This window comes from Larus michahellis, chromosome W (genome assembly GCF_964199755.1).
Source record: "Larus michahellis chromosome W, bLarMic1.1, whole genome shotgun sequence".
In the NCBI taxonomy this organism is placed as follows: Eukaryota; Metazoa; Chordata; class Aves; order Charadriiformes; family Laridae; genus Larus; species Larus michahellis.
In genome coordinates, this window is record NC_133929.1 from 7,940,868 (window position 1) to 7,963,753 (window position 22,886).

General features: G+C 42.6%; 1 protein-coding gene across 2 annotated transcripts in view; it reads right to left on the reverse strand.

Moving 5' to 3' along the window:
• The window catches only part of LOC141735628 (junction-mediating and -regulatory protein-like), a 127,587-nt gene extending 113,330 nt beyond the window's left edge, over window positions 1-14,257 (reverse strand). For both annotated transcript variants that reach the window (XM_074568677.1, XM_074568676.1), the window contains exon 1: window positions 12,833-14,257. In XM_074568677.1, coding sequence (XP_074424778.1) covers window positions 12,833-13,708 — 876 coding nt within the window. In that variant the 5' untranslated portion in view covers window positions 13,709-14,257. The remainder of the gene's footprint in view (window positions 1-12,832) is intronic.
• Between the last annotated feature and the right edge of the window lie 8,629 nt (window positions 14,258-22,886).

The window sequence follows — 22,886 nt, forward strand, 5'->3', positions numbered from 1 at the left end:
ACATGCAAAAAAGCCCAAAAGAAAGAACACATTTACAGCCCACTATTATTAATAAAAGGCTAGATAAGATATCATCATAGAATCATTTAGGTTGGAAAAGACCCTTAAGATCACAGAGTCCAACCATTAACCTAACACTGTCAAATCCACCACTAAACCATGTCCCTAAGTGCCACATCTACACATCTTTTAAATACCTCCAGGGATAGTGACTCAACCACTTCCCTGTTCCAATACTTGATAACCCTTTCAGTGAAGAAATTTCTCCTAATACCCAATCTAAACCTGCCCTGGCACCACTTGACACCATTTTCTCTTGTCCTATCACTTGGTACTCAGGAGAAAAGACTGATACCCACCTGCCTACAACCTCCTTTCAGGTAGCTGTAGACAGCAATAAGGTCTCCCCTCAGCCTCATTTTTTCCAGACTAAACCACCCCAGTTCCCTCAGCCACTCCTCTTAAGACTTGTGCTCTAGATCCCTCACCAGCTTTGTTGGCCATCTTTGGCCCCAGCACCTCAATGTCTTTCTTGTAGTGAGGGGCCCAAAACTGAACACAGTATTTGAGCTGCAGTCTCACCGGTATCAAGTACGGGGAGGAAGGGTGATCACTTCCCTAGACCTGCTGGCCACACTATTCCTGACACAGGCCAGGATGCTATTGGCAATCTTGGCCACCTGAGCACACTGTCAGCTCATATTCAGCCAGCTGTTGACCAACACCCCCAGGTCCTTTTCTGATGGGCAACTTACCAGCCACTCTTGCCCAGGTCTGTAGTGTTACATGGGGTTGTTGTAACCCAAGTGCAGGACCTGGTACTTAGCCTTGTTGAATCTCATACAGTTGGCCTCGGCCCATCCACCCAGCTTGGCCAGATCCCTCTGTAGAGCCTTTCTACCCTCAAGTAGGTCAACATTCCCATCCAACTTAGTGTTGTCTGAAACCTTACTGAGGGTGCACTCAATCCCCTTGTCCAGATCACTGATAAAGATATTAAACAGAACTGTCCCCAGTACTGAGCCCTGAGGGACACTGATTGTGACTGGCTGCCAACAGGATTTAACCCTATTCACCACAGCGCTTTGGGCCCAGCCATCCAGACGGTTTTTTACTCAGCAAAGAGCACGCCTGTCCAAGCCACAAACAGCCAGTTTCTCCTGAATGCTGTGGGAAATAAACATCAAGAAACTCCTGAAATCCCATATCATACATGCTATTTTTCCTCCTACTCTAACAGGAAATATCATGTAAATAGCAAGCTATTAAATCACTTTCATAGCAGCAGAACATTTCAGAAAAAAGCAATTTAAATTAGTATCAGGCAAACACAGATTTGTATTCTGTAGCGTTACCTGTTTGGGTTGGTTTTGTTACTCTTTTCATGAAGAAATCATAGAATCATAGAATGTGTTGGGTTGGAAGGGACCTTTAAAGGTCATCTAGTCTTTAACTAGATCAGATTGCTCAGAGCCTCATCAAGCCTGGCCTTGAATGTCTCCAGGGATGGGGCCTCCACCACCTCTCTGGGCAACCTGTTCCAGTGCCTCACCACCCTCATCATTGTAAAGAACTTCTTCCTAATGGCTAATCTAAACCTACCCTGCTCTAGTTTAAAACCATTGCCCCTCATCCTATTGCTACCTGCCCTTGCAAACAGCCCCTCCCCAGCTTTCTTGCAGGCCCCCTTTAGGTACTGGAAGGCCGCTATAAGGTCTCCCCAGAGCCTTCTCTTCTCCAGGCTGAACAACCCCAACTCTCTCAGCCTGTCCTCATAGCATAGGGTGCTCCAGCCCTCTGATCATCTTTGTGGCCCTCCTCTGGACCCCCCTCCAACAGGTCCATGTCCTTCCTGTGCTGAGGGTTCCAGTGCTGGACACAGTACTCCAGGTGGGGTCTCACCAGAGGAGAGTAGAGTGGGAGAATCACCTCTCTGGATCTGCTGGCCATTGTTCTTTTGATGCAGCTCAGGATGTGATTGGCCTTCTGGGCTGCAAGCGCACATTGTTGGCTCATGTCCAGCTTTTCATCCACCAGTACCCCCAAGTCCTTCTCCACAGGGCTGCTCTCTATCACATCATCCCCCAGCCTGTATTGATAACGAGGATTGTCCCAACCCAGGCATAGGACCTTGCACTTGGCCTTGTTGAACTTCATAAGGTTTGCTCGGACCCACCTCTCTAGCTCCTCCAGGTCCCTCTGGATGACATCTTGTCCCTCTGGCATATCGACTGCACCACTCAGCTTGGTGTCATTGGCAAACTTGCCGAGGGTGCACCTGATCCCACTATCTATGTCATTGATGAAGATGTTGAACAGCACCGGTCCCAGTATGGATGCCCGAGGGACACCACTTGTCACCCCTCTCCATCTGGACATCAAGCCATTGACCACTACCCTCTGGATGTGACCATCCAGCCAGTTCCTTATCCACTGAACAGTCCAACCATCAAATTTGTATCTCTCCAGCTTAGAGAGAAGGATGTTGTGGCAGACCATGTCAAAGACCTTGAGGGGGAAATAAGGGGGAAAAGATACGCAGACTAAATATTATGAAGATATCAAATCCATGCATGATGAAGTCACACAGCAAAACACAGTTGAAATAATACAGACAATTTACCTATTAATTAAAGTCTTTAACAACTGCTCTAATACTCCAAGAAGTTTGGGATTTTTTTTTTTTTAACTCCTCCCACATATAGATTTTTGCTGAATTATATACTACTCTAGCGTCCGACATTTGTTGTCCACTGCTGGGAGTGCACAGCTTCCTACTGATATAATTGGCTAAGTATAATTCTTGCACATCTTATATTAGTATCGGGATTAATACTGGTTCTTCAGTATTATTAATGTTAATTATTTAGTCTTATCCTATTAAATCTATTTATATTTCAACCCTCATGTTTTCTTGTTTTCTCTGATTCCCCTTCCTGGGTGGGCAGGGGTCATCAGGCGATACAATGATTGTCTAAATGACAATAAATTGTTATGGGTTTTCTCAAACCATAACACCCTTTAAGGATGATATCAAATGCTGTCCAAGCAAATGGACCAGCATGGAAAAAGGTATTAAGTACCTGAGAGAAGGTGTGCAAGAGATGATTTATGGTGAATGGCAAGTGAATGTAGACCCTGATGAAATGCCATGCAAACAATCTTTGCTGAGAAAGTTTGCATAGAGGGCACCATCAATGTATTCCCACACATTGCCAACAATGGTTTGGAGAGGATCTGATGCTGATGCACCAGCTGTAAATGAAGTGGCTAACAGGGTCCGACAGTATGAAGACAGTCTCTCTCGCCCTCTCACTGTGGCAGCTGTAGAAAAAATGATTGAGAAAATAGAGGAAATAACCAAGACAATATTTGAGCAAAATGAAATATCCAAGAAAAATGATAAACGGTTTGAAAAACTGTCAAGGATGGAGAAAGAATCCCACTCTTTCCCTGAACGCACCCACACTACAGTCATTAAAAAAAGATGCCCTTCTACAAAACCAACTCAAGAGAAACAGGACCTGCTCCGAGATTTCCTCTGGCTTTGCCTCTGCAATGATGGAGAGGACATGAGTAAATGGTATAAAAAAAACCTACCCCGGTCCTACAAGCACGCGTGCTTGAGTTACAAGGTAAAGCAGATGGAAGGAAGAATTCTTGAAGGACAATGGCTGCTCCAGTCCATGGTAAGCAGCGCTCCAGTCCAGGTAGGAACTCATCTACTAATCACAGATGTTGTCCTCAACATTAGAGGTGCCCTGCCTCCAGCCAGGAGGAGGAGAGGGAAAACTGAGTTTATTGGACTGTGTGGATTCGATGGCCTGGCACATTAGAGCCACAAAAATATACAGCCCTGGTGGACACTGGTGCACAGTGTACCCTATTGCCATCGAGTCATAAAGGGACAAAATCTGTCACTGTTTCTGGAGTGACAGGTGGGTCTCAAGAACTGACTGTATTAGAGGCCGAAGCAAGCCTGAATGGGAATAAATGGGAGAAGCATCCTATTGTGACTGGCCTGGCTGCTCCATGCATCCTTGGCATAGGCTACCTCAAGAGAGGGTATTTCAAAGACCCAAAAGGGTATTGATGGGCTTTTGGTATGGCAGCTGGAGAGACTGAGGACACTACACAGCTGTCTACCTTACCTGGCCTTTCAGATGACCCTTCTGTGGTGGGACTGCTGAAGGTTAAAGAACAGCAGGTGCCAATTGCTACTGCCACAGTGCATTGATGCCAGTATCGCACCAACTGAGACTCCCTGATTCCCATCCAGAACCTGATTCGTTGGCTAGAAAGCCAAGGAGTGATCAGCAAGACTCCCTCACCCTTTAACAGCCCTATATGGCCAGTGAGAAAGTCTGATGGAGAGTGGCAACTAACAGTAGACTATCGTGGCCTGAATGAAGTCACACCACCACTGAGTGCTGCTGTGCCAGACATGCTAGAACTCCAATGTGAACTGGAGTCAAAGGCAGCCCAGTGGTATGCCACAACTGACATTGCTCATGCCTTTTTCTCTATTCCTTTAGCAGCAGAGTGCAGGCCACAGCTTGCTTTCACCTGGAGAGGCATCCAGTACACCTGGAATCGACTGCCCCAGGGGTGGAAACACAGCCCTACTCTTTGCCATGGGGTGATCCAGACTGCACTGCAGAAGGGTGGAGCTCCAGAACACCTGCAGTACATTGATGACATCATTGTGTGGGGTAATACAGCACAAGAAGTTTTCAAGAAAGGTAAGAAAATCAAGATCCTTCTGAAAGCAGGTTTTGCTGTAAAAAGAGGTAAGGTCAAGGGACCTGCATGAGAGATCCAGTTCTTAGGAATTAAGTGACAGGATGGTCGTTGCCAGATCCCAATGGATGTGATTAACAAAATAACAGCTATGTCCCCACCTACTAACAAGAAGGAAACACAAGCCTTCTTAGGCATTGTGGGTTTCTGGAGAATGCATATTCCAGGTTACAGTCAGATTGTGAAACCTCTCTATGAAGGGACTCAAAAGAAAAATGAGTTTATGTGGGGTCCTGAGCAAGGACAGGCCTTTGAGCAAATGAAACAAGAGATTGTGCATGCAGTAGCCCTCGGACCAGTCCGAACAGGACGGGATATTAAAAGTGTCCTCTACACTGCAGCTGGGGACAATAGACCTACCTGGAGCCTATGGCAGAAAGCACTAAGGGAGGCTCAAGGTCGACCCCTAGGACTCTGGAATCGAGGATACAAAGGCTCCAAGGCAGCGTACGAAGGAGTCAGAGCTGCTTCAGAGGTAACTGGTACTGAAACACAGCTCCTCCTGGTACCCCGATTACCAGTGCTGGGCTGGATGTTCAAGGGTAAAGTTCCTTCTACTCATCATGCCACCAATGCTACCTGGAGTAAATAGGCCGCTTTAATCAATCATACAGCAGGCTTGAATAGGAAACACAAGTTGTCCAGGAATCGTAGAAGTGATCACAAACTGGCCTGAAGGCAAAGACTTTCAAATGCCACCAGAGGAGGTGGTGACTCGTGCTGAGAAAGCCCTACCATATAATGAACACTCAGATAATGAGAAACAATTTATTACCCCATGGAGGGGTTGCACCTGTGGGGAGGAGTGGACAGGTCAGGTGACCCAAACCTGACCAATAGGGTATTCCATCCCATCTGCCATGCTCAGTATAAAAGCTGAGGGATCAAAGGGGTCAGGTTGGTTCTTCTTTAATGGCTTGGCTTTGTCAATTACTGAGGCCTAAGGAGGACTCTGTCAGTCTGTCTGCTTTGATGGTGATTAGTGTGCTCTAGAATCCAGTTCCTGTTTGTCACTGAGTCTAGTCTGGAACTTTCCCAGTGCCTGCCAATGACATCTCCCTGGGAGCTTGATATGGTTTTGTGTATATTTGTATATATTGTATCTATTTTGTTATTTCCTTTTTAATTTTATTATTAATGTTTCATTAAAGTAGTTTAGTGTTTTTTTCTAAGTTCATAACTCTCTTTATCTCTCTTCTTCCTCTCCTTGGAGTGAGAGGTGGGGGAGAGTGTCTGTTGTCTTGTCATGGGCCAACCTGTCCCAAACCATGACGGGTTAATTGGCACCTAACGTGGAGCACGAGCTTCTAGTTTGCTCAGGGAATGTTGTATCTAAGAGAAATGTTATATCGTTCCTTTAGAGAGCTTTCTGTGGAGTTAAAAGATACAATGCTGCTGAACTTGCTTACAACCAAGTCAGATGACCCTGGTTGCCACACCAACAAGCGTAAGCAAGAGCCTCTCTCACTGAACAGAAAGTTGGCTCTGTTTCACCCCAAGCCAAGACAGATTCAAATAAATTGTTCCAGTGTATATTAACTTTGGCTCCCTTGCTCAAAAACTCTCAATCTTCTAATCTAGATCAGTATATATTACATGGTTAAACCTACAGTTGCTATTAGCCTCACATGACCCAGTAGCAGGACAAAACTTCTGGACACTCAGTTTTTAACACAGTAAAATGTTTACAACAGCAGAATACCTTATTTATAAGCTTTTACAACACAGTAAATTAACAAGAACTTGTGACAAATTTTTTAAAATAAACTTAATTGATTTTAGCTAGGGTTTGTTTTGGGTTTTTTTTCCCCAGGATAGAGAGAAGAAACAATGTAAGTGTTATATTACTGGCAAGTCCCAAGTGCTCCAGTTGCCCAAAAATCGCAAAATATGTTCTAGGTGAAGTTCCTCTACAGAGTTCAATACATGTTCGTTTGCTTCTCTTGCTATTGTACAGTACTAAAAATAATACCCAAAAAATGGTAGGTGCATCCATTTCTGAAAACCTCTGCTTTTCAGTAGCTTCTTCAGCTCTGTGGTAGCAATATTTACATATATAAAGAACAACATAAGCAGCATCTTGTCATATTATAGAAAGAAATGTAAAAAGATGCAATGCTTAGAAAAAATGTTTTCAAATTCTAAACCTGCCTGTGTAATACTATGTCAGCCAGAAATGGAGAGGAAAAATAGTTATTGGATTTAGAAAGCAGTATTAAAAGGCATTGACTTGAAGGCTTTGAAGGTAGAATATTCAATTAAAGAGAAAGAAAGTAATGCTGGAAAAAATTGAGAAAAAATATGCAAGATGACAAAGTTAAACACAAAGAAAAGACAACCCAACATAATCTCTAAAAGCTAAGAAATTAAGTGGGCTGTGAATCCCAAGGAGCACAATGGATTACAGAGCATTTTTTACATACATGGTACACACCTCTTCAAAATATTCTGGCATATGAAAATACTGCAACTGCATATCAACTAGAAAAACTTTAAAAGAAAAACAGAGGAAAGTATTTCTACATCTATGGAAACAAAAAATTACAATTTTGAAGGGGAATATCAAATAAAATAGTGTCATCATCAGAATACTCCCCCAACCAGAAGACAAAAATGGTTCCTCATTCCCAGTTCAGACAGTTAAACAAAGCATATATTGCATTTTGTTTCCTTTTTTTCTCCCAGGTATTTAGATAGGGAAATGAACTATGAGACTGGCAAGTTGCTGTCTTCAGTTTCTAAAAATTAAGTCTAAGCTTACTGACTAAGAGTCATATTGAACAGTATTGCTATATTCTATAGAATGTACTCTTATTTTTCATATAAGGCTTAAATTCTATCAAGGAAGACCTAATTTTTCAAGCAGATGTCCTTTTCTTCGTGTACATATCATTTGTACATGTTTTGAAGAAACGTAGATCATTTTAAGCATTCTACTGTTTTCAGATACAGCAGCAGTATTCATCATCTTCAGCTAGCTCCTGTCAAACTAACAAGGCATTAATAAAACAACACATGAAGTATATCTACATATGTATGTCATAAGTGCATTGTAGAAGGGGGGGAATTACTTCAAATCCAAAACAAGCACCCTACTGAGATTGGAAAAGAGACAACACAAAAAGATTGACAAAAAAACCCACAAAGGCAGTAGCCAAAAATCCAATTAACCTACAATCACAAGTCTATACATCTCTGAAGCGATTTGCAGCTACCTGTAAAACAGAAGTAAAAGGGAAGGGCAGTAAAAAAAAACAAAAACCAAAACATTTACTCAAGAAGATATCAAATGGAAGAAGGACAGATAAAAGATTTCAATTAAAAGGTAAATTGTTATTTTGCTTAGGACTTAGGAGGTTTTAATACACAGCCTAAGGAGATAAGCAAATACTGTGTCCTTTAAACACTGAATTCCTGGAAGCCATTTTAAAGCATGTATTTTAAAATGGTATGTAATTACATCTTAGACTTTCAGCAACTGTAAGTCCACCATGTGATTAAGATGTTGCATATTTAATTATCCTTGCTGCTATAAGGGTCCAAGAATCTCAAGTGATATAGCCCTCTACCTTACATCCATGTCTTCCATCATAATTGTTTAAACTTGTAACATGTATTTACATATACAGAACGCATTTCAGAAACTCACTGAAACACTTTGAAAACAAAATATCCCTGTGACTTGGATTTTTATTATTTGCAGAAAAGAGGAGGGGGGGAAACCACTCCACATTTAATTCTGCTTAACTGAAAGTGTATCACAGTATCCTTACTATTGGGTTTGATGCTTGCAGGAGTCAGATGTGAACTTCCAACACTTAAGATGCCAAGCCTTTAAAATATTTATTAACTTACAACCAATTTGTAACAACCAGAAATAACTGCTAATGACTCCAGCCACAAATTAGATAAATAAAAATACAATGGCTGCAACGAGAGTACAGAAGAAAACTTTTTTTGCCATCTAGATGCAAAGTTTAAGATTTTATAAATACTGGTCAAGAAGCTGGAATCCCAAATAAGGATTCAGTGACATCCTCTCTGTTGAAATGATAACATCTTTTTATCTAGTCATTAACTGATTCTGTATCATGTCTCTCCATTTGGGAGCTCAGACCTCTATCTCAGCACCTGAGGAATTTTTTTTAAACAGGCATAAACTTAATGAACAAGGGCTCCAAACAAGCATTTATTAGTTTTCCAAAATGAGGTAGAACAATATTTACTCCCTTAGATACAAGTTTTTACTTTAACATAAATTAACTGTTCTTAAGTTATTACAGAATTAATAGTTTCATTTGAAAAAATAAAAATATGTGCTATTTCAAAACCACAAATTATGCAGGAGAAATTAATTCCAGGTCATATGGTTCCTCTACAACTATTTTCCTTCCTCATCTTGGATCTGTTTCTACTTGCAACATTCTTCTGGCTTATTAAAGATTTATAATTGAGACAGAGATAAAAATGCCTATTTTTATGGCCCCCATCTTCAGAGGGCCACGAAGATGATCAGAGGGCTGGAGCACCTCTCCTATGAGGACAGGCTGAGAGAGTTGGGGTTGTTCAGCCTGGAGAAGAGAAGGCTCCAGGGAAACCTTATAGCGGCCTTCCAGTACCTGAAGGGGGCCTACAGGAAAGGTGGGGAGGGACAAGGGGTAATGGTTTTAAACCGTTTCAAACTGAAAGAGGGAGATTTAGATTATATATTAGAAAGAAATTCTTTACTCTGAGGGTAGTGAGACACTGGAACAGGTTGCCCAGAGAAGCTGTGGATGCCCCATCCCTGGAAGTGTTCAAGACCTGGTCTAGTGGGAGGTGTCCCTGCCCATGGCAGGTGGGTTGGAATTGGATGATCTTTAAGGTCCCTTCCAACCCGAACCATTGTATGATTCTATGATTACAAAGAGCAGCAATTATTAACTGTAAGAAAGGCAGGTATTGTTTTTGCAATGGAGAAAAGCCGTTTCCATCAGAGGTGACATGATAAGGGAATGACTAGACAAAGAGGCTCCAGCAAAGGCTTGTAGAACATCTCTCATCACACAGACAAAAGGACAAACTGATTCCTACTGGATTAGCGACTAGAAGGGTAGTCAAACCTTTAACCAGGGCTAATGACATTGAGCAATTTTTTTTTACCAGAAAGGAAAGAAATAAACTAGTCAGATAATCCCTTTAGGTGTAGCATAAACAGAGGCAGGACATGCGGGAAGGATTTTAGGCGCCTCGGACAGACTGTGAACCCTGGAGTACCTAACCAATGGGAAACAGGGGAGGGAAAAATTCAGCCGGGATTAGGGAATAAAAAGGTGTGTTTCAAGAATTGAAAGTGTGCCTACTTGCTAGGTCACCCGCTCTTGCAAGAACGTGAATAAAAATGCGCTTCACAGAGGATTCTGCCCGAGCCTATTTTATTTGGACCGAAACATTTCTCACATTAACTGCTGTGAAAATAAACTGGTTTGTGTGTAATTTATGGAAAGCAACAGATGGCCAAGTAGGGGATGCTGAAACAATTAACAAGATGTCGCTCACTTTGCTTCTCCACCCCAAAGAACACAATCAACAGAAACTGCAAACATTTCTCAAGTAATATTCTAACTGCACAGAGGAATTTGTCCTAGAAAAAGAGATATATGAAATAATTATAAACCACAGAAGCATATTTTGAAGTGTTAAGCCAAAGTCTTGGAGTTCTAAACTTTGTTTTTGCACAATTTTATATTAATGAAAGCCCTCCGTATTCATAATGCTCCTTGATACTATTTCAGTTGCCAATGCTGCTCAATCCCTTCCCCTTTTCCCCAAAAGTTCTGAGAGAAAATCGTTTAAAATTGCAGGATCCAACATTCCCAACAGCTAACAGGTAGACTCCAAGTACAGGTGGAAAAGTGAATTAAAGTGAGAGATGAAACATTGATTCAGTAGGTTTTCTTGAAAGTATGAAATACCTAGCAATACTCATCATCCATTGCTTCATTTGCTTAGAATTGCAACGACAATCAATATCAGTATTTGCTTAAAAGACAGACATTTCCTGTGGACTAAGTAAACCACTAACAGATAAGGAAAAGAGAAACCTGAGAGCCAAAAGGGAACGAGCAGGTCATTCTATTGGTTTCTTTTCTTAAACATGAACTACCTTTAATTAAAGGCTGATTGATTTACACAACCAGCAGTAGTACAACTGTACTGGTTCTAGGTACACTACTGGATTGATTATCATGGGAAAGGAAGGTCATACTGTAGTCAAATACACAAATATGCTCTGACACTTTGTCTGCACCAAGTTCTGAACATTAACAGAGAGTAAGATATTGTAGTTCAGAGATCCTGATGGATAAAGCTTGCGTTGCCTCTTGATAACCGAATTATTTTTTGATGATAGCACTGGTGCTAACAAAATAGAAGTTGAGATTCTCCAAGAAACAAATACTTCCTACACAGTAATTCTAATTTAGCGTTTCCTCAGAAACGCCAGGCACTTTGAGTTAGATACCCAGTTCCCAAACTCCACACGTTTAACAGAAATTTCTCTTGTCCTGCTCAGCTCCTTATAAAAACTGCTGAGCTGAAGGCCAAGTGAATCTAAGCACACGCTCCCAAGCATTCATGCAGTCAAAGGAAAAGGTGGATGACAATATGCTTTCATATTCTCTGGACTAAAACTACTGCAGAAGACTATTAGACTAATTACCGTCTGTATATCAAAATTAATGAGGATTAATTCAGCCCTTTAAACAGACATGAAAAAAATAAAAAGAAAAATCACAATGATATATCCTAACACAACAGACTAAAAATAAACTTGTACCTGACAATGCTACATTGAGATGATTTTTTTTTTTATCATGATTTCATCACTGATAAAACAACAATTTTCTCATACTCTGTAACTCCAGTCACTAAGGAAAAGCTGGGCCCAAATCCTACAAAGACTCAAAACTATGCCATCAAAAACAGCAAGCACATATGCTCATACTTCAAGGAAAAAAACCAAAACGTTCACCACCACACATTTTTGAACACACAATATTGGTAGGATATATGCGGGCAGCTGAAGCAGCCAAACGATCTATAGTCATACAATAAAATTTAGATGGTGTTTGCAAAAATAAAAAATTACATAACATGATTCATACACATAGTTGCACCTAGATAGATCCAGGTACTTTCTGGACCAAGGACACTGAAACATAAAAACAAGTGTAAAATTCTCCTTTTTCACTGGGAAAATCTGGGTCCTCATATACCTCAGTGCATAAAGATGTGAAAAAATTCTCACACACTGATGCTAGAAGTTAGCAGAACCTCCTCAACTACTTTTGACTAAACAGTATATGGTATGAGAAAAAAATATGGCATGTTGTGAAACATGTAAGTCTTGTCAGACACTAGCAATGGCAATGCAGTAAATGCTCGCTAGGACCAGATAGCTTACTTTTTAAAGTCACAACTCTAAGAACTTACCAGCTGAATAAAAGTTGTAATTACTCCAATTACACTGGAAAACATCATCTCACTTGAAATAGCAGATTCAGCACCCAGAGCCTGTAGGAACCTAGAACTTTTTGGCCCCAAGTGCCTAAGTTGTACTGTCAAAATAAACACCACGTGTTGCTGCTGCCATTAAACAGAAAAATTCAGACTCCAACACATCCTGGAGCAAAGCAACAAAACAACAAAAATCTGAGAGCAAGACCTTGCCAAATCCACCAGATTCTTGTTCACAAACATCTATGTTCAATTACACAGAACAAAGTGCTAAGCCACACTTAGATGACTAGGGAAATCTGCACCTTCTTAAATCCTGGCCCTAGATACCTTGGAAAGGTTAAGTCTCATTTTCTTACTTTGATTCTCAAAGCTTGCTTTTTTTTTTTTAACTAGTCAGTTTTCCTGATTTTTTTTTTGTCAATCAATTCTGCAAAGGTAGAGGGGAGCAGCTAGAGATAGCAACTAAAGATGTCACAGAGTAAAGAAAAGGTAACACTAAGGTGGAGATATCTGGACCATGCAGTAGCCTCACCTCCTGGATTCGCCTGCGGGCCCGCTGCAGCACCTCCTCGTACCCCTTTTGTCGTAGCTCACTCAGGCTCTCATAATACTCTTCAGGGTCGTCAGTCTCAGTGAAGAGCACCTGCAAAAGGATCTTCCAGCCACAAGTATCCAAGCTGTGGAGCAAGTAAACTTGCAGTTTGTAGCAGAGAGCGTCCATCTCCTGCTCAGATCGCTCCGGGGCTCCGAACAGCACCGTCCACACACCCGAGGGCTCCTCGGGGAAAACAGGCAGGTAGGGTTCCAGCTCCGAGTTCACCGAGCACAGCTGCTGGTGCACAGCCCGCAAGTCTTGGAAGGAGAAGAGGCCGGCCCAGCTGCACTCGTCCCCCACGGGCTCCGCGTTGGGAGAGGTCAACTCGGCTGCCTGCAGCGGCGAGGGCGGCAGCGACAGTGAGGCAACCTCCTCCTCCTCCTTCCCCAGCTCCAGCGCTTTTATCTCTTCAGCGGCACCTGCTGCCTCCGGACTCCGCAGCGGCCTCCGGGCCGGGCTGCTCTTGGCGCGCAGCAGGCTCTTCGGCAGTGCCCCGCCCGCCGCGCTCCGCTCGGAGCCCCGCAACCCCGCCTCGGCGCGGAGATGCGAGGAGCCGCGCGCCAGGCCGGAGTCCGGGCCCCAGGCCGGGCCCATGCTCACCGTGGGGATGCCGGCCTTCAGGGCGGCTCTGGCCTCAGGGCCGCTGCGCTGGCGCTGAGCCGTACGGTTGTGGCAGGTGATGGCGAACTTGCCCTCGATCTCGTTCCAGGCCACGATGAAGACGAATTTCTGCTTCTCCCGTTCCTGGAAGGCGTGAGGCCTCACAGCCACCCAGTCAGCCTCCAACGTTTCCTCCAGGGCAAAGGCGGACATGGCGCTGCGCGGCTTCCCCCCCCCCAACACACCCACCCACCCGCTCCTGTCCCGTCCCGTCAGCCGTCTCCGCCTGCCCCGCCGGCAACAGCTCCCCGTAGCCCCGCCTCACTACCCACCATCAGCCATCTTAGCGACGGGGGGACGGGGAAGGATGCGCTGGATCCCGACCGACGCGGCGGGGGTGGGGCGGAAGGACAGAGAGGAATCACTTCCTCTCTGCTCGGTGTCCGCTGCGGGGAAATCCCACCGCTGCCGCCTCTGATCATCAACCTGCCACCGCGGCAGATAATGCCCAGTGTCCCCACAACAGATACGTCACGCGAGGCAGGATCTATTTACAAGCGGCGGTGGCACTGCGGCCACTCAACACCGCCCCGCGGCCTCCCGAAGGCCCGCCTTCCCACCCCGTTGTCGCAATTGTCCCCATTGGCTGTCACCCTAGTTTCCCCGACGGAGGGAAGTGGGCGGAACCTCGCGCTCCGCCTCGACCCTTCTCCGCCAGCCACACTCACCATCTCCCGCCCTCCCTTCTCGCTGTCCCGTGGTGGGCGGGGTAAGGGCGATGCCCCGCCCCTTCCCTCGGACGTACAACGCGGCCTCAGCGGCCGCACGCTACATGCTGGGAAGGGCACGTGCCGGGCTGCGGTCGTTTCGGGGGCTGGGCGGCTCCACAGGAGGGGAAGGAAGTGGGGCTGCTGCCATCTGATTTCCCCTGGGGTCAGCTGAGCGGTGGCCGCCCGGCGGAAGCGGGCTGTTCAGGTTGAAATCTGCCATCCCTGTCGTACTTGCACCGTGGTTCCCGGGGGCAAGCTAGGGGGCAGCAGCCTCTGTTTCAGGCAGCTTCTGAGGCAGCGCTGGCTTTGCCTGCCATGGCTCTGGCCTTGCTGTTAACTCCCTGTCAGTCTGTCACTCCGGTGGGGCCCATTGGCCTCTGCAGCTCTGCACAGCGGCTCCTCTGACCACTCTCCCCTAGCCTGCAGTTAGTGCTTTCCAGGGCCTCTGCCCCCAAGCTGCCAGAGGGTTTTTAAGTATGGAGGTTCGTGAAGGCGGCAAGTCATGTGATACATGCCGAGGATTTGTTTCTGCTTTTCCTGTTCCCTAAAGCAGTTTTCTGCATGGTTATGGGAAAGGATGTGGTGCATCAGCAGCTTGTTCTAGTTGTATGACTTCATTCTGATTAGAGATTGAACCAAAGTATTTCAAAGATCAATTATCAAGAACACCTAATGGCACGCCGTGCAGCAAAAGTTTGCACTTGTGGTTAGGCTGCAAGAGAGTGCAGCATCTGTGATGAGACCTGGAGATGAGGGTATGGTCTAAAATAGCTGTTTGGGGCAATTCTTTAACTTTATAACTGAAGTTAACTGATTGCGCTGAGACATGGCATTTTATGCTCATGTTGTCCTGTCCTACTTAAGAACTGGCAATGTGTTAACTGTAGGTTACAGTAAACCAGCATAGACAACTCCCATAAGCATGTCTGAAAGGAATGATTAATCACCAGGCCAATGGTCAGTTTCTTGGTGCTCTTTGGGATATTCAATTTCTTTTCTTGTATAAATGAAAAAAATACTTCTTACTGTAACAATCCTGAAATACTTGCATCAAAAATAAGATCAGTAGACAATATTAATTGGCCCATCTGTGATATTGTCCTGCTCCAAATTAGAGGAAGCACTGGGGAAATAAAACATTCTCAATTGAGTTTGCCAGAGAAGCAGAGTGAGTCATAGCTTTTTTTCTAAAGTTACTATATTGAGTAGCATCCTGTCCTTGGAAGCTAAAGTATTTGAGGAGAGCCTCTGGCAATCCAAACATTCTCTGGTCATTAACAAAGCAACCTTGTATATTCAGGAGAATCATGGTTAAGTCTATTATTATTAACACCCAAAGTCACAGCTGTTAGAAAAAAGCAGGAAATTGTGGCTCAGCAGCCATAGGAATGACCGTATCTGTGTTCTAAAGGTGATGTATGCTGTACATCTTGGAGAACAACATTCTTTTCTATTACCATAAATTTAGGCATCAGATCAAAGCACCTGTGAAATGATCTGGAAGATTTGATTATACCCCGTGTAGAAGTGGCCAAGCAAGCAAGGAATACATTGGTGGAGGAAATAAAGTCTCTTTCTGTTAGTTATTCAGAAACAAATTTGCAGTGGATGAATGTAAGCAGCAATCAATTTTGTCTTCAGTAATGCATGAAAGAAAAATTTAAACAATGAAGATGCAACAGTGTGTGTGTGTATATATATATAGATCTCTCCAGACTTAAGAGAATTAAACACAGATTCAAAATTTCCCATCAGCCAAAGGATCAGAGTCCTAGTATTTCAGGTACATTACTGTAGAGGCCAATGTCTTTGAAGCAGTATTAGCCTGGCTGTTCTCAGATAGCAGAGGGACAAGCTGATATGGTTTAAAGTAGATATTAGGTAAATATAACATTTGTGAGCTGGCTGAAAACTATTCTGAAAATCACTCATCTACAATCAAATTTATGACAGGCCTCTTTTCATGCAGTAGAAAAGCTGTGCCATCAGCTCTCAAGAGCTATTATATTTTGCCAAAAAAACTTACAGGAACAAAAACTTGCAAGGCAATAGCAATTTTTCAAAATCACGTTATCAAGAAGCACTGAGTAACCTTCATAGTAACTTCTGTATTGCGGGACATGCATAACATTTCATTCATAAACATATAAAGGGCAGGCTTTTCAGATGTTGGTGATTTGTTCTTAAAGGTGGTGAAAGGAAATACGTCACTCATCTCTACCATATAAAACAGCAAAAATTTAAAATTACATTCTTAAAGGCTAGTAGTTGCCTTCTGAACAGGACTTGTGGAGTGTATTCTTCATCACTAAGCAGAAGTGGGTTAGGTAGCACTCAATCAGCCTGACCTGTGGTTGATTCCCACACTTTAAAAAGGTGACAAGTTTGCGGCAACTGAAACAACTACTGGGGAGCATCTCCGAAGAGAACCCAAGCTGCCTGGAGAGAAGTGAGCTGCTGCACACTGCTGCTGAGGATGTGGCACTTCAGTGCATGTGGATCCCATTGCTAACCTGGAAACTGCATATGTGAGAGGCCTAGTTAACCTTACGGCCAGGGCTGTTGGAAGTAGCAGTTACTCAGCCAACAAGCTGGATTATTATGTTTTCAAGAACCAAAGCTTTTTGAGAGCCACAAGTGTTCTGTCACTAGTGAGCTGAAATGTAAGGTTAGGAATACAATTGATGTCATATTTTTCTGGTAAGAATTGGGTCAAGCACCAGAACTTTTAAGGCAGGGAGTCATTGCCATCACAGCCATCCTTGGGTGGTCTCCAAGCAGTGATATTTAATAAAATCTTAAGTTAATAAGCCAGTGAAGAATAGGTTTGCAAGCTTCCAGGAGTTGCTTTGTGCTTTTTCTGCCTTACAGTATCATTTCTCTGAACCTGTATCTGCTGGTTCTCAGACATGATCTCAGTTCAAGTTGGTGTTGGGAAAACAAGGCAACTACGGAATCCAAATTCAGCGCAAAAGGAGATATAGCGAAAGATTCCCATCTGCATTGATTGTAGCCTTCCTATGCAGATCCATACATAATCAATGCAGAACCAGGCTGGTGATAGGATGAAACCCTATGGAACCGCACATGTGTGGGGTGGATTAGTAATTGCCAGGCATAAAAGATTGGGTCTTCTGTGGATTGAATAACCTGAACCCACTGCAAAGTGATCTCACCAAGTGCTGCATAAATTGTCTTCTGCATGCTGATGTTGTGAACAAGAACAGAAATACTCCTGTGTTTGTACAAACATTCCAGCACCTAGCGTGTGACTCCTACAGCATGCTGCAGACTGAACCAAAATTATACCCTTCTGAACCTGAATTTTTGAACGCCTTGAATAAACTAGCTTTAGTACAAAGCATTTTTGAGAAAAACAGGTCTCATCTGATTTAAAGTTTGATCAATTCCAAATGACTGCGGTTGCAACATGATTTCTGTACAAATACAAGACTACTATATTCTCAGTTAACCAGCTGCACAATTCCTTACAGTAATCGAGATGAAGGGGGGAGGATATTCAATAGCATGCTTCAAAGTACTGTAGCATCGAGTGTATTTTTAGGTGTCCTGAAATTGCTATTAAGTATTGTGAAAAACACAGCTATGCTGGACAAGCATTTTAAATAGGTTTCTGTTGATAGTATGATTCAAATTTTAATGTGGGCAAGCCAAATAGCAACGTCTGTTTGTTCTTAGTGGGAGTCTTTTTTTCTGGCAAAAGTTTTAAGAGTGTTTTTAGAGTATGTCTGTGTGAAGTGAGACAAGAAGCTGGCTGCATAAAAGCATTGTTGACTTTGTGATGACTTAGTAGCAATGAAACATCCACCCAAAAGTATACTTTCTAGTAATAGTTGTAGCTACACTTGAAATTCTGGAAGTGCCTACCCTTAACAGTTTTGATATAAGAGGAGATTTGAGGTAGTTTCCAAGTACAAGGAATTGCATTGTACAGCAGAACCAGTATAGCTGCAGTACATGTGATAGCCCATCCATTTTATGGAGAAAAACTGTATACTTTGGATATTTATGCTGGCTCTAAACTGAAGAATTTTCTGCAACCAAATATTATTGCAGTTGTAGAACATGTGAAGTTATTACAAATAAGCTTTACAAATGTGTGATAAACTGAACATGTAATGTAATCTCTCACTTACTGCTGAGGGGACCCAGTAGTTTAAATATAAATCAATCTTTCCTTGAAAGGAAAAAAAGTTTAACTAATAATAATTTTACTAAATTGTATGAAAGTAATCAGTAGTCTCTGTGGTAGATAAAACAGTTTGCAACAAGAGAGACAATTGGAGCAGTCCTGTCTTGCAGGCTGGATGAGTTGGGAATGGTGGTACTTGCAGGTCTCTTTAGTTGTTTACAAAGCAATTCTTCAATTTGTTTGTTTACAAAAACTATATTCTGAGGTGCTCCACCCAAGTACATGGGGATAGGGAAAATTATCCTGATGACAGAAAGAACAATTTGTATCTTTGAGAAATTAAAAGTTTTTTTAAAGTACTTGATTTTTGCATTAACTTTATTTTTTTTTTGTCATGCTTAATATCTCATAATTACACTAAGATAATTTTATCAAGCAGTTCCCCAAAAGTCATATTTTCTTTGAGGACAAGAGTGAAAAAGTCCAGTCATATTGTGAGATTTCTCAAAATAGATTTATAAAGGAAATGCCTACTTGGCTCCGAATAGAGTGTACTGAGCTGTGCAGCAATATCAAGACTATAGTGGAGCATTGGAAGATGTTATTCAAGGAAAGAGGAAGCAATATGTTTAGCCACATCCACAATTCAACTCAGTCAATGAAGAACATTTGTAACTAGGCAGGGGAAGCCACAAACCACAGAACAAGCATTCAGTTATAACAGACAAAATACCTACATGAATCTAAAAAAAGGAAATTATAGTTCCTGTGGTAGTGAATACAGTCTGCCTTCTGATTAATCAGTGGAACTTATGACAAGAAAACAATTCAGATGTTTTTAAGTAGCCTTAGAGGTTTCATCCTCTATCCCTGATATACTGATGGAGAGATTGATAGACTGACAATCCTGGTTTGTCTGCAAGATCACACCAGGCCTTTACTAAAATAATTTGAATGTATGGAAAAAGATTTATCTGAGGTTATCTGGATTCCCTTTTGGGTGAAAAGAGCGGGTTGAAGACCACTTAGCGATCACTTAGCTTTTTAGTGTGCAATCCTGGCATTTCCCATAAACATGTATGTAAACTGTTGTTCCTTTGGTCTGAGGGAAAAAAACTTTGGATGCTGGATGAGTCACTTGTATTTCCAGTATGTTTCTAAGCCATCTGACCCCTGCAAGATTCTGCAGGGCTTGTGTCATTGTATTATACGCTGTCTGAGATGAGCATAACAGACTATTGTAAGCACAGCCAATGCTGTCCTTGGGTCACAATTTGGATGGTAAAATTTCTAAATACATTCTCTAAAAGGCTAAGAATAGATTGAGTAATGAACCTAAATTACTCAATTATGTGATTAAGGGGTAAATATAACATTTCTAGCCAATACTCAAGAGGTCTTAGCTTGAGTCTGATAAATTTCATCTATTATGGTGACAAAAATCTGCACTGAGCCAAGAAAGCATTAAGATTTATTTGCACTGTTTGTGACTTTCAAAGCTGTCTTACCAGACTAGCAATTTGATTTCCAGTCAAGACACCACCTTAGGAGAGTGTCAGGAAATTTGTCTTTTGCTGTCCAATTAATCCTCATTGCTTTCTCTGTATTGACGAAGATTCTAAGCATGATCAATTATCAAATTAAGTATCTGTGATTTATAAAATAACAAGAATGCTGTCATAATTTTTTTTCACCAAAATATTCTGATGTTTATCATTCTGCCCCTCTTTCATACAGATCAGGGAAGCCCATGGATACTTATTGATTATCTTTTGGTTGGACTCGATGATCTCAAAGGTCCTTTCCAACCATGAAGATTCTATGATTCTATGATTCTATGATCTTTATTATTCACTCAGTCTCAAGGATACCCAATGCATTTTGAGTCACTTGCTAGCCTCACCACAGAAACTAGTGTTCATACAGCCTGTATGTAATTTCCTTGCTATTTCAGCTATACTATTCTAAATACCCAACCTGCTTATGTTAAAGCTGCCTTGTATACATTCGTGCAAGATTCAGTCACAGCTCTGATTGCAGTGTAGACATACAAAACCTTAGAAGAGCAACATCTTAGAAAATATATACATTAATCTTTGGTTATCGCAACAGCAACAGAGTACGCTAATACAGAGGTAGAGTTGGGGCAGAAGCTAAAACACAAGGCAGAATAACATCAATATTAACAGACTTTGGAACATAAAAATATCTAGACTTGTATGATGTTTACTAAGCATAGAGTTTTTTCCTAGGTGTTTTGAAATTCTGTCTCCTAATAAAATGCAAGTCAGCAGGCTAGAGGGAAGTTTAAAGTCTTACCAGCTTTTGAGCAGAAATAACTACTGACAGCAGCTATAGTTTGGCAGATATGTGTTCCAGCATTTTGGGATCCAATGAGATTGGAGACAGTTCAAGACGGAGAACAGCCTGCTGTGTAAAGAAATGCACACTAGTGAGAAAGTCTTGCAACAAAATTCTCCAGAGCGCTAGGGGAACACTCCACACAACTTACAGAGTGAAAGGTCACAATAATGCTGATGATGGTACGGGCAAGCCTTAATCCCGAGTGTTCATATCAAAGCATGTCAGGATAAGACCCCCTGCATCTAGGAGATCTGAGGTGTTCTCCTCTACACATCAGTAGAAGGCCTGACATTTAGCCTCACTTATGAAAGAAGTTCTCATCCTGATTAAACTGTTCTGGAGAAATACTGGATAGCATCAGCTTCTGTCTGTAGACATAGCTACACCCAAAGTTGCTACATGCTTGAGTCTGATCCAGTTACTCAATACAGGAGAAACAGATGGTATCTTCATCTGGTTCCATCTTCAGCTGAATTACCATGTGATCCCACTGCCAGCACCAAAGAAGGGAAACAGTCCTGGTAAAAAGAAGTCCAAATCTTCTGTTCAGGGGCCTGCATGTTTCCCAGCAAATGGGTACATCCCTCCTTAAAGACAGATGATCAGATTTTGAAGAGTAGCAAAGTCCCATACAAAACTATAATTTGTAGTTTAAATGAGAGTGATGAAGGGGAGATGTGTTTTGTTTCTTTTTGTAATATCAAGTGGGCAAGCCTCTAAGTAAATTGAGCCCCAGGGTTAAATTTTAGGGATGGTGCTCTTTAATGTTTTTATAAATGATCTGGATGCAGGAGTCGAATGTACATTAAGTAAGTTTGCCAATGATACTAAACTAGGAGGAGCTGTAGACTCCCTCGAGATTAGAGAGGCCTTACAGAGAGATCTGGATAGACTAGAGAGCTGGGAAATCACCAACCATATGAAATTAAACAAAAGCAAATGCCGGATTCTGTACCTGGGAAGGGGTAATCCTGGTTATACATACAAATTGGGGAACAGAAGGCTGGAGAGCAGCCCCACGGAAAGAGATCTGGGGGTTTGGGTTGATGGCAAGTTGAATGAGTCAACAGTGTGCCCTGGCAGCCAAAAGGGCCAATTGGGTCCTGGGGTGCATCAAGCACAGCATAGCTAGCCAGTCGAGGGAGGTGATTGTCCCCCTCTATACTGCACTGGTGTGGCCCCACCTCGAGTACTGTGTGCAGTGTTGGGCGCCTCAATATAAGAAGGACATCAAACTACTAGAGTGTGTCCAGAGGAGGGTGACCGAGATGGTGAAAGACTTATGAGGAGCGGCTGAGGTCACTTGGCTTGTTCAGCTTGGAGAAGAGAAGGCTGAGGGGTGACCTCATCATAGTCTACAACTTCCTCAAGGGGGGCAGCAGAGGGGGGTGCTGAGCTCCTCTCTCTGGTGACCAGCGATAGGACACAAGGAAATGGAATGAAGCTGCGTCAGGGGAAGTTCAGATTGGACATTAGGAAAAGGTTCTTCACTGAGAGGGTGGTCAGTCACTGGAACAGGCTCCCCAGGGAAGTGGTCACGGCACCAAACCTGTCAGAGTTCAAGGAGCATCTGGACAACGCTCTTAGTCATATGGTTTAATTTTAGGTAGTCCTACAAGGAGCAGGGAGTTGGACTTGATGATCCTTATGGGTCCCTTCCAACTTGAGATATTCTATGATTCTTTAAGTAGGCATTCTGCAGTGAAGCAGCAAACTTCAAGGATGTGGGATGGGAGAGGGCTTAGTGTTAGAAATAATATACTTTTCTGTATCCAAATAATGTTCAGCATTTGTAGAAAGGGGTTATTTCTCTGATTCTTTATTACTGTCATGTGATTGCTGATGAATAGCTGGGCTGAAAGCAAATCAGGCTTGTAAAAAAGGAGAACCACTTTTATTTTTAGTAATAAATATTTTTCCTCTTAAGCTGTATCTCAAACACTTTGCACAAAAATTCAGTTTCTAATTGTAGACCCTTCGGAAAAGAAACAACATCCATATAATTACTTTATAAAGTTGTTTGTAGGCAGAAATGACACATGGCCTTTTGTCCTGGTTTGAGGTAAAACAGAACCAACTTTCTGTTCAGTAATTTTACTTCTTA